We start from the raw sequence: 14,483 nt of genomic DNA, 5'->3' as shown, positions 1-14,483 counted from the left end.
CACGCTGCAAAGGCCATGCAGGAGGTGCACAGCCGTTACACACGCTGCAAAGGCCATGCAGGAGGTGCACAGCCGTTGCACACGCTGCAGGCCCTGCACAGCCGTTGCACACGCTGCAAAGGGCACGCGGCGCCGCAGAGGTTAATCGCCCCCGGTCACGTGGCCGCGCGTACCACGTGGCCGGGGGCGGAGCCGCGGCTGCCTGGTCACGTGGGGGCGCGGCGCGGCGCTGCCGCCGTCCCCTCCCAAGATGGCGTCGCTGCTGCAGTCGGAGCGCGTGCTGTACCTGGTGCGCGGCGAGAAGGAGATCCGCGCGCCGCTGTCGCAGCTCTACTTCTGCCGCTACTGCAGCGAGCTCCGCTCCCTGGAGTGCGTCTCCCACGAGGTAACAACGGCGGCGGCCCGGCCGCGCCGCGCCTGAGCCCGAGCCCGGAGGAGGGCCGCGGCCCCCTCCCCGCGCGCCGATTGGGCGGTTCGCCTGCCGCTTATCGGCCGTCCGCCTCGCCGTTGGTCGGTGGCTCGGCAAGGGGTGGGCGCGCGGCGCCCGCGGAGAGCGGGGCGACTGGCCGCGGCGAGGGGAGGGGGCGGTGCCTCGCCCCGGATTGGCTCCTCGCTCTTGTCCGTCTGCAGAGCTCGGCCTGTAATTGGCTGAGGCGCGCATGGCGGGGGGGGCTGCCTGGGGAAGTGTCCTGGCCTGGGAGGGGAAGTGACCCCCCCCCCCAGGGGCGGGGGAACTCCCTCCTCCAGGGCCGGGGGCGAGGGGGAGGGCAGGGGAACCCCCCCCCTAGGGCGGGGGGGGCAGAGCAGGGACCCCCCCCCACATCTCTAGGGCCAGTGGGGCGAGCAGGGGGACCCCGAGTCTGTGTGGGAAGGGGGTACCTTGGCGCCCCCCGCCCCCCAGGGCCTCGGCGGCTGTGGGTGGGGGGAGCAGGGCCTGGCCGGCTCCCCAGGGGCAGGAGCCGGGGCCCCGAGCAGGGCCTGGCTGCTGCCGGGGGGGGGGGGGCCCTTCCCCGGAGAGCTCTGCGCCCCCGGGGCTGCGCCTCGCGCCCCCCTCGCCTCCCGCCAGCGCTCGCTCGCAGCGCGCTTCGCCCCTGCCCGCCCCGCGGGGTTTCCTGCGCTCACGAATAGGCCCTGCTCCATCGCCGGCCTGCCCTGGCCTTGCGGCGCCATGTGTCAGCCTTTGGCCTGGCCGGGGATGAGGGGTGCCCGGGTGGCTCCTGGGCTGCCTGCCCTCCTCTGCGCCTGGCTTTTCTCGCTGCGCGGGGCGAGTGCGGATGTCGCTGGGCAGGCCGTGCAGACCGGCTAGCTCCAGGCGCTGGAGCCAGTGTAGGGCTGGGAGCGTCTGGCTGCAGAGGTCCTGCGTCCTTCCCTGACTCATAGCTGGTGTTTTGCAAGGGAGGAGAGTTGCTCTCAGAAAGGCATTGAGGGCTTGATTAAGACTTGCTAAATGTGGTAGTATGTAAAGCACTAGATATTAAAATAATAGGAAAATATTTGTTTTTAGAAGGCAGTAGACTGGAGTCTGAGAACAACTTACTTGTTTTGGGAATGAAGTTAGGGTTGAGAATATTTCATGTTGATTTATTTTCACCTGGGTAAGCTTTTTTCCCATGTTTATGTAGTCACTGTGGTTTACCAGATCCCTTTTTGGTAGGGGAGATTTGTTCTTTGGCCATGAACAGTTTGATGCAAGAGCAGATTTGACATCTTCATCCTTAAGCTTTAGGCTATCATCAGGCTGAGGTGATAGTCTGCTGACACTTGGGAGCCCACCAGGAGCACTGCTTTTGTGCAGAACGGGACACAGGCAAGCCTGGGGCCACTTATGTGGCTTCTCTGGTGGTCTTAACAAAATTGGTTTAAAAAAAAAATTTTTTTTTATGAAGGTCTGGTTGAATTGAGAAGTAACCATAAATTCAAAAAGTATTAAAAAGCAATGACAGAGCAACCCAATACTCAGATGAGATATCTGTTAGCAAATCCTGAAAACTCTGAATAGTAGAAAATAGATTTTGTAACCAGGCTGCATCTTTTATAAATTCTCTGTAGTGTGACAAGTGTAGTCATTGTGCATTTCCATGTTTAATAATAATAAATGGGAAATAGTATGTTAAAATCTGTTGCTCAATCTGAAAAAAATGAGCTTTTGGTAACTGCAAAAGGTCAGTACCCAGTTGTCCTTTTCATATTTACTAGGCAGATCAGTTTAATCTTTCTTGACTTAAACCTTCTGATTTAAGATATTAGACAGCATTTTCTTGCTGAGGCTGTCGGAGATTTCAGATATCAGGAAATGTCTCAAAACTTCAGTGATTTCACGTTGCTGTTACCAGACACAAAGCCTTTTTAAATTGTGTGGCAGAGTTTCAGGCTGCTGTCGATATGCTTTGTAGACAAATTTATGCCAAGAACTGTAATGTTACTATGTTGTTCATCAGGTGGACTCTCACTACTGCCCCAGTTGTCTGGAAAATATGCCATCAGCTGAAGCCAAGCTGAAAAAGAATAGGTAAGGTTGCTGTAGCTTTTTTAAATCAAACCAGCTATTCTAAATAGCTCTTTCCCTACTTTATCAACACCTGCTCCTCTGCATATTCCATAGGATTTGACTTCTTGAAACTCTTCAAAAATGTTATCACTCTGTCTTTGTTACTTTTCAATTTGTTTTGGGGAACGAGTGTGTCTTTCTGTGATGTATCATGTGCTCTTGACATTCTAGTCTTTTTGGTGACCTGCTTTCATATTACGAACAATAAGCTTTTGGTATCACCCAGTACTTCCTTCTTTTAGCTTCCTCACGTTGACTCTGAACTCCTGTTGTTCACGTTGATGGCTTTGTTGCCCTTCTTCCCTAGTGTTGTTGAGTAAGATGAAAAGGTCTCTTGGTTTAGTCTTGACTTGCGTGTTGAGAGTGGAGGGGGTTTTTTAGGCCTGTGGGCTGCATTAGGGCTGGGATCCTTGTCAGAGCACTGTCTCAGGCCTTTCTCTTTGCAGATGTGCTAACTGCTTTGACTGCCCCTGCTGCATGCACACTCTTTCCACCCGGGCCACTAGCATTCCTGCTCCACTCCCCGATGACCCAGCCAAAACTACCATGAAGAAAGCGTATTATTTGGCCTGTGGATTTTGCCGTTGGACTTCCCGAGATGTGGGCATGGCAGACAAGTCTGTTGGTAAGTGACAGTCAAAGCCAGAAGACTGAGTAATGGCAGAGCTGAATATATCTTTCAAAGATAACAGATAATCAAACTAGTTTCCGGGCATGTGATGTATGTAATATCTGCCTAGGTTTTGAGTCAGAGTTGGAAATTCACAACAAAATGGATTGTCACTGAGGTTTCATCTGAAGAGCTAGGATGAGTTAGTGGAACATCTGACCCAGTTCCGTGCTCACACTACCTGACTAGTGAGAAAGCTGTCAAACAATTGGCTTTTTTAGTTGGTGTGCTGTCCTCACAGTGAGTGAGGGCTTGTTTGTGTACTTTGAAGCTGCTGAGTCTGACAGCGTAAAAATATAATTTATTTTCTGTTACTTTTGTTCATTTATAGTTGGAAAAGGCTTATTTCAAAGTTGTTAGTGTTTGTGCTTTGTTTCTCTCTTCATGATAGCACTCGAACAAAGCTTTTATCTTTCCTTGGTCTATAAGACATGCAGAAAATATCTGTTGGGCTCCAGTAATGGAGCTGAGTAGACCCAAGCAGGTACCTTTTTGACTTCCAGTGTTCACGTGACTGAGACTTCCAGCTGAAGATGCAGGGACATGGGCACCTAGTAATAGGAAAATATTCCTGTAAACTCATGTATGTGCTGCTATAGTCATTCCTAGATGCTATTCTGAGTATGTCTCAAGCAGAAGTTCTTTTTTAAAAAAATGAATAAAAGCTGGTGAAGCTACTTCTGCCAAATCTCCCTGTGAAAAGCTTCAAAGATGCATATTTGTGCAGACGTGAACTTCAAGAATTGTTGTGGTAAGTGTAGCAAAAATAGGGAATGTCGTATTTCGTGACTAAGACCAAGACAGCTGCGCGTTAGATGCAGTTTCTGCGTGGAATCTGGAAATTGTCTCTTGAAGATTTTGTTCTTTTTCTTGTACAGCTAGCGGTGGCTGGCAGGAGCCGGAGAATCCTCACACACAAAGGGTAAGTGAAGGGGAAGGCCGTGCTTAGGCCCAGGTGGCATCAGCTAGAAAGAGCTGTTAGAGGTGCCATTCTCTCTAGATAAGTTTTTCTGCATCTGTGTAATCCTTCAGATACCAGTTCTAGAATGTAATCTCTATCTTGACTGAATTCGATGAAAGGAAAGTCTCTTAGAGGCTCTCCCATGGATGTCACAGTATAAATAGTATCCCCTTTTCAGAAGACACTGAGTTCGAAACATCATATGTAATAATGCTGTTAAAATGACACCAATGGGCATGTTGTGTGTATATTTTTTAGGGAAACTTGGGGAAGGCTACTAATGAAAAGTGCTGTTAGTCATTGACAGAGCACAAGCACATCTGATTTTGCTTTATTGGTCTTTGTTTGAAACTTTGTACACAGAAATCAAGTTCTGAAGCGTGTAGCCTGCATTGGAAGAATCAAAGGCTGAATCTAAAAGGAGCTTGTGTCAAGTTATTAACGTGTAGTCCATTTGATGTGTTTCCTTCATGTGAACAAAAGCTGTTTTCTTGTCAAGAATGTCTGTAGGAACTGGAAAACCGAAAAGTGTCTTTACTCCCCTTGTCTGTCATCAGTTAGGGCTCTGTAGTAAAAGTGATCAGTCCCAGGGGAAAAAGATGCTGTTTGCTCCACCAATCCAAATTGCTCTTTTTTGGCCATACCTTGTTACCCTCTGGAGTCGGGGCAAACGTATGAACAAAGTTTCAGTTACCTAATTGCAGATTAAGAATTAGACACTGTGATAGGCCTCATTCCCAAAGGAGAGTGAATTGTTGTCCACACTGTGGTAAAATGTTAAGACATGCAGGCTTCTTTGATGTATATTCTTCAAAATACAGCTAGTAATAGATTCAAACAAGTAGCAGGAACATGAGCTTGCTAGGAAATGAATATCACTAGTTGCCTGGCATTTGTTTTTCTTTCACTGGGTATCTGTTCCTGTTCTCCCCTCCAGATTAACAAACTAGTTGAGTACTACCAGCAATTGGCTCAGAAAGAGAAGATTGAACGGGATCGGAAGAAGCTGGTGCGGCGCCGAAACTACATGCCACTGGCCTTTTCGGTGAGCTGGGAGTGCAGTGCTGTTGGAGGAGGAAGTGCGAAGCACAACAGCCTCAGCTTGAAAGATTATATCGATGGTAGCATGTTAGGGCTGCTCAGCCTTTTTCATTGAGAATAACATCAGGGAAATAAGCTAGGGCCCTTGGGTTCCTTTGGGGACAGACAGTTTTACACCCATTATTGTGCATTATATTGCTTCTCTCTCTAACAGTCCCCTCTGAAAAAGCCAGAGGAGTTCACACTTGCCATACAAGGGAGTATGTTGTCAGCAGTGAAATGCACTGCAGCTGTGTCATTCTGGTGATCTAAGACTTATTTTCCATACTGCATCTGTATGAGGGAGGTAAGGTAGCTCCTACCTGCAACAAGATGACGTTCAGGATACCAGTGCTAGCGCTTTCTCAGGACAGTTGCATACCGCTGTTCAGTAACACTTAGACCAGGATTGTCCTGCACTTGCTTTCCGTGAAATATTAACTGAAATTAACCTTAAGAATTGATTTTGGCCTGAACAACGTGTTTATTATAACTGTCAATTAAATGCTTACTTCATTTAGCTGGGTGACTCTGCATATGCTTGCTACCTCTCAATTAACTGTGCCTGCTCTGTGCCCTTGCTCATGTCTTATCGCTGCATTTTTTGTCTCCGTTGCTACCTGCTGCTATTTTGGGGGCTGTCCACAGCAACACACTATACACGTAGTGGTAAGTGTTTTCACGGTTTCTGCTGGTGTTAAAGCTCTCATAGTACCAATTGAAGGGCAGTAGCATATCCTATTCTTCACCTCACCTCAGGGACTTTGGCTTGGATGTGCCTAGAACAAATGCATCTGAAGTCTTAACTAGTCAGAGGGTAACATTTGTAACAAAAATTGTATGTTATTACTTTACAAACAATGCATTGCCTTTGGGCATGTAAGGTACACTTGAAAAACAGTCCTTCACAAAGCTTGGCCGAGACATAGCCATCTGTCTACCTGAGGTAAATGACACTAATATTAGTCTTCTGATCCTTGGAAAACTGCCAGGGTAGGTTGATTCTTAGATTTCTTATTTGGTGAGAATTCAGGTTCTTCAGATGGGCCCAGAGAAAGATTTCTGCCTCAAAACATCCTGCATTCAGTTCATCTGTAGAAGAGTAGCTCAGCTATTCTTGCCAATTGGTGGTGCCTGGAGAGAGAGAGTTAGACTTTTAGGTAACAAGATCTGTAGGAAGCTGAACCTGAAGCTGCACTCTACCTTCTCCAGCTGTTTCTAGTGTGCTGCAGAGCAGTTCAGATGGGAGCATACCCGCTTCAACCCAGTTCTTTAGTCAGTTGCACCACTTGGCATACAATTGCTTTGAAGAGAAGATCAAGTGAGAACGTGTTAGTTGTGCAGGTTGGTGGTTTAAGGAAAGAACAAAAACTGAGCAGTAGCCACATACATCTGTCTCTCCCAGTCTGCACTGTGGTGGTAGTTGTTTTCTCCTTACTAACAGTTTGATGAGAAAAAAAATCTGAGAAGCATTGAATACCTTTCCCTTTTTGCTTTCCTTTGCTTGTCTCCCTATGCTTGTTGTGCAGTCCAGAGGATGAGTTTGCAGTAGGTCTTCTTGGCCTGACAGAAAGCAGATCTGAAGCTGACAGTACCTTTTTTCCTGTAGGACAAATATGGCCTGGGAACCCGGCTTCAGCGCCAGAGATCTGGAGCTCCTATCAGCGCTCTCGCTGGACTCTCGTGAGTTGCAGGTTTGGGATCACCTTTGTGGGAGGGATAGGAGATATTTGGCAAGAGAACAGTAGAGCGACTCCAGAGCAACGATGAACTATGTCCAGGTAGTACTGAAAGGCGCTTTTGTTTTTGGAGAGCTGGAGCGGTGTCAAATCCATGAGCACTTCTGTGGGGCAGCTCCGGATATGCAGCCTCCTCATAGAAACAAGTTTCTGCTCATCTCTTTGTATGCTTACTGTTGTCTTGCTGTCCAAGCTCTTGCTGTCTTTTGTGGTATAAAACAGTTACTGATGATGCTGCATACTTTATTTAATGACTAAGTTGTCCCTCCTTTTGCTTCAGTCTGAAAGAAGGGGAGGACCAAAAGGAGATCAAGATTGAGCCAGCTGATGCAGTAGAAGAAGTGGAACCCCTTCCTGAAGATTACTACACAAGACCAATCAATCTGACGGAAGGTAATACCTTAATATTCTGTCACTTTTTGCACTTGCATTCTATAACACAGACAGTGTTTGGAAACTTGCTTTTGGGGTTCATAACATTCCACGGTTTTAGTACACTTTCTACTGGGATTGAAATGTTGACGTTAATAAAGTGGTGTGAAATTTGTGGCTGTTTAAATGGTAACTCTGCAGCTCAGCTTCATGTTATACAGGGAAAGCTCAGAGCCAGAGAAGTCAGACCTATTTACTGTTGTTTTTATTGCTGACCTTAATTTCTGTGCATGTGAAGTGCTGATTTTAGGGTGGAGAAAAGATCTAACGTCCTTTTTCAAATAATAGCAGGAAACAAGGAATTGGCTGTACTACTGGGGGATTGGCTGAGCTGTTAGGAAACAATAGCGCATTATTTTGACATCTGTTTGAAACAGCTTGTGTACACATGTGAGTTATTTAGCTATCTTGTGATCTAATCAAATATTGTAAATTGACGAAGGAAACTTGGGAATGAATGGTATAAAACCATGGGTGCAATGTGGACTTCCTGTTGAGGTGSCTCTAAGTAAGGGCAGATGCTCTCTGCAGGCCTACAAAGCCCGCAAGTATTAAAGGTTTGGGGGAAGGGGTAGGTGGTCTTAGTCACCTTTCCTCATGAGACTCCATCAGTGTGAAAATAGGAGGCTGGTAAAGAAGACAATCTTAATGGTTCTCCACCATAAGGGAAAGGCTGTCAAGTAGCTCACTGCTTGCTAGACAGTAGGGAGTCTGCGGGGAGCCTGTTTTTTGGGAGAAACCCTTGGGAAGTTTGGGTTCTGGAGTTCCCTGCCTCAGGTATTATGTAGTCACTAATTCTGTGCACCCATCTGAGCTATACAAATTCCTTGCTCAAAAGTGATATTTTCCACTTATGCAGTGCCCAGCTGTGAGGGTAATAAAGTTACAAAAACTGCTTTGCCCTTAGGGAAAAAGAATTTATTTTCTAGATGGATACAAAATGCTGTTTCCTTTTCAGCTGAGCTTTGCCTAGAGATCAGGGTACTTTGTTTCTTCTGGACTGGCACTGATGTTGCACTACTGTTACCATGCCTGGTCAGGGCAGCCCTTTGTAGGACCCTATCCTTGCATTCAGGCATTTCTGGAAATACCCATACCTATCAGCGATTATACTGGCTGCAAATGAAGTTAAATTTCTTAGAGAATGTAACATGCTTGCACTTAGTGCACTGCACATTTGCTCTTAGTGCAGTGCATATATATAATCTGGCTTGAGTTGCAATGCTGCAGTAAGACATGAATTTGGTTTTGCTTTCTGTGTACCAAGTGACAACTCTGCGTCAGCGTCTGCTGCAGCCTGACTTCCAGCCAATCTGTGCTTCCCAGCTCTACCCACGCCATAAGCACCTCCTGATCAAACGTTCGCTGCGCTGTCGGGTAGGTAATTGAATACGAAAATAGAAGCTTTTTCCAGGCTTACGGATCCTGGATTGTAGGAAACGGGCTGTGTATTTCTCTTTAAAAGGAACTGCTCAAATGCTGTTGAAAGTTCTCAACCAGAGTACTAGTAACAGCGGCAGGAGAGCAACATCTTTGACATGTGATGGAGAATGCGAAATGGGCCACATTGTCAAAGATGTGTAAAGATACAAAGGTGGATTTGCAGAAGGGTCTGTGTGATCTGCCTAGGCAAAGAATCATATTGCAAAAATCACTAGGATGTTACTAGTGCAGTTGGCATTATAACATTTCTACTATTACTGAAAACAAAAATTATGTCAACAGAAAAAATAGAGAGTGCAGAATACAGACAATGCCCTTAGAAGGTAGACAGTATTTCAGAGAAGAAAAGCAGAGAGCTGAAGAATGAAGACAAGCAAATATCACATCCACGTTCTCCTGTTGGCTTACTGGATGATCTTCAACAAGCCACTTTCTCTGTGAAACAGGGATAATGTTCATCTACTTCCCAGAGCAATAGAGTAATATTCTTAAGTATTTAAGATGGAGAATGCTTTGCAAGTGCAGAGAATTTTCTCAGAAATAAGTAATCACAGGCTGAACCTGTATTTGAAGAGTAGGGTGTTTTGGGTTTTTTGTTTGTTTTTTTGCTGTTGTTCTGGAGTGTAAGTCAAAGAGCTGCAGGTATTTTTTGCCTTCCTCCTGCTGCTGTCAGTGAATGTTTAAGTATTTTTAAGCCTGGTCCCAAATCTTGTGTTTCTGCGATTGCACTGATAGTGCTGGATGTGACACTTTCAAAGTGTCAATAACTTGACACAGCTGCCTCTAGGCTGCTTTTATGTGCTGTGCTAGAAGCTGGTAAATACTGTGGCTATCAGCATTCTGCTTGCAGCTCTGATTCTTCAATGTGTGACTGCACCCTGTCTTTCAGTGCTGATTAAAATATCTTTGCCTCTAGAAATGTGAACATAACCTGAGCAAACCAGAATTCAATCCAACATCTATCAAATTCAAGATCCAGCTGGTTGCTGTGTAAGTAAGATATGGGGATAGGGGAGAACAGCTGCCTGCCAATTCTTAGTTAAAGCCTTATTTTCATTCCTTCTGTGCTCTTGATTTGATCTCTCAGGCACAATCAGTTTTTTATATTTTGCTCAACTGTAGTAAGTTTTGCTTTCTGATCTAATAAAAGGTTTGCTGAAGGTTTGAGCAGTTTGAAAAAGGCACTACATGCTGGTCCAGCCTCATCCAATAGCAGGAGTTGATAGGTTTGGCTTTGTATAGAGAAACGATACTTCATCTGTCTGTCTTCATTTGTCTGTTTAATGTAAGCTAAGCTTTAATAGCAATAAWCAAGTTAGCTGGATGTCTGTGAATGTATGCTTCTGCTTTAAAGAGGTAAGTTACAGATAGCAGCACAGTTCATCTTGGTCATTTTGCTTTGTTCTTCTTGTAGTAACTATATCCCTGAAGTGAGAATCATGTCTATTCCCAACCTGCGCTACATGAAGGTCAGTACTTTTTTCCAGAAATATCTGGGTGCAGGGGTTAAGGGGGTGGTGAGAATAACACTAAATGTACTTGTCACTCTGCATGAGTAGACTGCATTGCAATGTGACATGGGGCATCATAGGCACATGCTAGTATATCAGGAATAAAAGGTAGTGAGTGGAGGTCTGGGCTAGATTCCTAAGGTGTGTATTTCTAATATTACGAAAGAGTGCTGCATGGCTTTATTTTCTTTCTTATGGGTTGGGGGTGTTCATCACTCCCTTGAGTATGTGATGCAAGTTTTGAAGGTGTTGACCAGTCACTTACAGAAGGTGGAAGTAAAACAGATTTTTAGAATAACTGCTTCTTGAACTGTTCCCTCAATCTCCTCAGGAAAGCCAGGTTCTTCTGACTCTGACCAATCCGGTGGAGAACATCACACATGTCACACTGCTGGAGTGCGAGGAGGGAGATCCTGATGATATCAACAGTACTGCCAAGGTATTGTGCCCTCCTGCTGTACAAACCCAGGCCTTTTCCAAGGCTCTCCACTTCCATTTATCCATCCCCAGGTCACACCTTTGACATGTGCTTCGTTCCTGTTGACTGCATTACATTTTTCTCTTTGGAGGCTTAAATGACTGTCACCAACATAAATGTCATTGTCAGATAGCAAAATATTTTGAATGTGTGCCTGTTCATTGAGATCCAAAACCTAAAGGGGAAATATAGAGAGGCCACTTTGCTGGTGGGGTGGGAGCCAGAATGAACCAGAGTGGAGGAAAAGCAGAGGGTGATTCACTTTTCTGTGGAGCTTTAGTTAAGCAGCCCTCCGAAGGGAAGGGTGCTCTCCTGCTTGCAGTGCGGGTGATGGGCCTCCTCTCTCTGTGCTCTGTTTCAGGTGGCAGTTCCTCCCAAGGAGCTTATTCTGGCTGGCAAAGACGCTGCAGCAGAATATGATGAGCTGGCAGAGCCTCAAGACTTCCAGGATGACCCTGAGTGAGTGATGTCTTTCCTGCGTCCATCCTGTCCCTAAAACAATTGGTGCTTCAGCTGAGTAGCTTCATGCTTTAGATGGACAGAAAAACTTGTTTTGTTTTGTTCTAGATTTGCATTTCTAATCTCTGACAAAACAATCTTTTCTGCTTGTGGTTTGGACTATTCAAGAAATATTTATTTCCCTTGAGGCAGGGTGTGCTGTTGTAGCAGCGGGGTTATAGGTAGTAATATCTATTCTCTCCAGGAATGCTCTGTGAAATCCTTTCCTTTGCAAGCAAGAGGTTCACAGCAGTGGTGTGAACCTCACAGTAGTACTGTGTGCTATACAGAGGTCCCTTCAGTCTTCAAAATGAAAAAAGTTCTGCAGCCTCTTACAGAGCTACTTCAGTCATATATCATGGCCCTTCTTTATTGCACAACTGAGTATATTAACTCCTGTGGCCAAAGCAGACTTGTTCCATGTGACGGACGTGCAAACAGCTGCTAGCCTAAAGGGAAGTATGCACATTTTGATCATGAGGTGGGAGGGACTGTGGGGCCCTCAGGGAGCAGCAGGGAGTAAGCTACAGACTGGAAGAATTGTTCCAGCTGGGCAGATTCAGTCCACAGGCTGTAAACTGAGCATCCCTCTTATGGTATCAGAACAAATCTTTGCAAAATAATTGTTTGAGAACCTGGCTGACACAATGTCCTCTTGTTTTCTGCCCTGCAGCGTTATTGCCTTCAGAAAAGCCAATAAGGTAGGAGTTTTCATCAAGGTCACTCCACAGAAAGAGGAAGGTGAAGTGACCGTGAGTTTTAAGATGAAGCATGAGTTTAAAAACCTTGCTGCTCCAATCCGGCCCAGTGAAGAAAGTGATCAGAGCTCTGAGGTCATCTGGCTCACCCATCATGTGGAGCTCAGCCTTGGTCCGGTGCTCCCATAAACGCTCCCAACACCTGCATCCCAAAGGCTGGCCACAGGATAGACTGTCACAGTAGAAGAATGCACCCTGGTGAGAAGTTCTGCGAGAGATCCTCTGTGATGTGTGGATGTGTGCCAAGGGCTCCAGCCAAGCCACAAGGAGGAAGCTGCATGGGTGTGGGCGAGGGTACCGTGTTTTTGGATGATTTGTTCTTCTCTCTCCTCTTATCGTAGTGCACACTAACTACCACTCTGTTTCCCCACACCACTACGTGCTAGTCTAACCTACAGCACACGTTTCAGCACAGAGAAAGATCTAGCTTTCTCCAGACCTGCACTACACCTAGCTGAATTTTTCTTTATTAACAGAAAAGAACCTGTATTGGTCTTTCTTCATCATGTCAGCCATAAAGCTAAYGTTACATACTCAGTTATGGAGTTCTTTTCCACACAGAGCTATGCCCTTCCTGAGAAAACACTTTAGGAGGTGGCCACGTCTGCTGCATTATAGTCAAGTCTCTCTTGCAGCCAGATGTGTTTTTTTTCTTTCTGCTTCCTAAAAGGATCCCTCAAATAAGTGTGGGGGACTCAAAGGTACAGCTGTTTCTGTTGTTACGAAAAAACACTTTGGTGTATGTAGCTTGCTTGGCCAAGGTGATAAATCTGTCTTCACAAAGAAAATGATCACTTTGCCTTTAAACTCAAAATGTAATATACTGCGTTGTTCATGGATTTGACTGGCAACCAGTCCCACCGTAAGCCTGTTGTGTTGCAAGATGGATTTGATAGCATGATGCTTTACAAGTTGAATCAGATTCTGATACAGTTCTTTACTGAGGCAAGGATGTTTCTGCGAGGCTGCCTGGCAGTCTTCATATCAATAAAATAGTGTTAATGGGAATAGCAACCAGAGTATGAAACTTGGAGAGTTGAGATTAGGTCCAGTATACATAAAACTCCAAGGGGTGTTCAAGTTCATACTCAGTCTTTTTCCTGTTATAGTGGGATGGGGAAAAATGTAAAGGAGGAAAGACTGTTATACTTTAACTATCATATACACCATGAATAAGTTATTTTTATAATGGTATAGTATCCGGGGTGTAATTTGGCTATAGTCCAAGCTAAAAACGGTAACTTCAGAGCAGTGTACCCATGATACTGGATATCAGTAGCTACAGTAGTATAGTGCAGGCAGGCAAGATCCCTCTTCCTGCTGGGACTTCAGTTGCATTCCCAATTCAGGTGTTAACCTTCATTAAACATTTTTGATTGTCTTTAATATGCTGGTGATATTGGGAAAGGCTGAAATACAAGCCAGTTATGGTTTTATTGCTTGAGACTTAAGACGTGGTTCTGCCAGTCTAAAGTTGCAAAGTGTCTGTATGAGAGGAAGGAATCATGCTGCCTCCTCTGCTAGTGAAGTAATGATGCAGCAAATAGGGCTTGGTGTGCCTAAAAATGCATCTCACCTAAAGCAAGAAAACTGCCTGTGGGTGTCCAGAGGGATGCATTTGACAGCTCTGCAAGGGAAGAATGCCTTATCTTCCTGTTGTGCAATGGGTCTCAAAGCAGCGAGGTTTCCTGTTTACAGGTTTGCGTAGGCTATACACAGATGTACAGCATGAGTTTAAGAAGTGTAGCTTGTATTTATTCTTAATGTATAGTGTTAGTGTCTGCTGCTGTTTTATCTTTCAAGATAACAAAACACTTAAGCTTTGGCCATGAGTTCTCTTCATTAGCCAAATAGCTGGCACCCCTTGCAACACTAAGGAGGACAAGCAGGCTTCGGGATGAGCTGTTGGCTGACAGGGCCTGTTGGACTGCAGCTAGTGGTCCCTCTGGTAAAGGAGGAATTTGAAATTGGGATTTTGCTGTATTTGGTGGGTTCTTTGGCTGTTATTTATCTAATAGGAAAATAAGATGTACTTGTGGGCTCTCAGTTGCTAGTTTGAAAACTAAAGGGTGCATTGACTCTTTTTTTTTCTTTCTCTTTTGAATGGTTTAACTAGTCTGGTGCATTTTCTTCCCCCTTTAGACGCTTATAGGAGCTAGGAATAGCGTTCACTGTGTCCTTATGTCTGTCTGTGCAGAAGTGCCCGCCGCGCTCTGCCTCCATGGGTGTCCGCCCCTTACTGACAGGCGCCTGTGTTGCCTTATCGCTTAATTTCATGTAGTGAACTTCAATAAAGCAAAGTTGGCTCTCTGCTGCTTTTGCACTGGTGCTGCTTACTCTGCGCTTAGGAAAAAAAGGCCCAGCT

General features: G+C 45.6%; 1 protein-coding gene across 3 annotated transcripts; it reads left to right on the top strand.

The window, feature by feature from the left end:
- Positions 1-6: 6 nt before the first annotated feature.
- Positions 7-14,430, top strand: DCTN4 (dynactin subunit 4). 3 transcript variants are annotated; one of them, XM_026091342.1, is made up of 13 exons: positions 7-385; positions 2,439-2,509; positions 2,995-3,173; positions 4,097-4,140; positions 5,117-5,224; positions 6,869-6,942; positions 7,279-7,391; positions 8,698-8,807; positions 9,790-9,863; positions 10,288-10,342; positions 10,716-10,823; positions 11,224-11,321; positions 12,034-14,430. In XM_026091342.1, exons 1-13 carry the CDS (start codon positions 251-253, stop codon positions 12,245-12,247), a joined length of 1,383 nt encoding a protein of 460 aa, XP_025947127.1. In that variant the 5' UTR covers positions 7-250; the 3' UTR covers positions 12,248-14,430. The 3 variants fall into 3 exon arrangements, with proteins under 3 accessions (XP_025947127.1, XP_025947129.1, XP_025947128.1); XM_026091344.1 differs by lacking the exon at positions 7-385 and adding an exon at positions 1,051-1,595 and having other exon boundaries at positions 12,034-12,247; XM_026091343.1 differs by lacking the exon at positions 7-385 and adding an exon at positions 1,051-1,807 and having other exon boundaries at positions 12,034-12,247.
- The last annotated feature ends 53 nt before the right edge of the window (positions 14,431-14,483 follow it).

Source organism: Apteryx rowi, unplaced genomic scaffold (assembly GCF_003343035.1).
Source record: "Apteryx rowi isolate R43461 unplaced genomic scaffold, aptRow1 scaffold_90, whole genome shotgun sequence".
Lineage (NCBI taxonomy): Eukaryota > Metazoa > Chordata > Aves > Apterygiformes > Apterygidae > Apteryx > Apteryx rowi.
Note: the sequence above shows the minus strand (reverse complement) of the source record. Positions and strands in the feature narration are given on the sequence as shown.

Coding starts and splice junctions, on each gene's coding strand:
- DCTN4 (XM_026091342.1), top strand. CDS start 251: ATGGCGTCGCTGCTGCAGTCGGAGCGCGTGCTGTACCTGGTGCGCGGC. Junction 6,943..7,278: donor AGCGCTCTCGCTGGACTCTC/GTGAGTTGCAGG, acceptor CTTTTGCTTCAG/TCTGAAAGAAGGGGAGGACC. Junction 10,343..10,715: donor CCAACCTGCGCTACATGAAG/GTCAGTACTTTT, acceptor CAATCTCCTCAG/GAAAGCCAGGTTCTTCTGAC.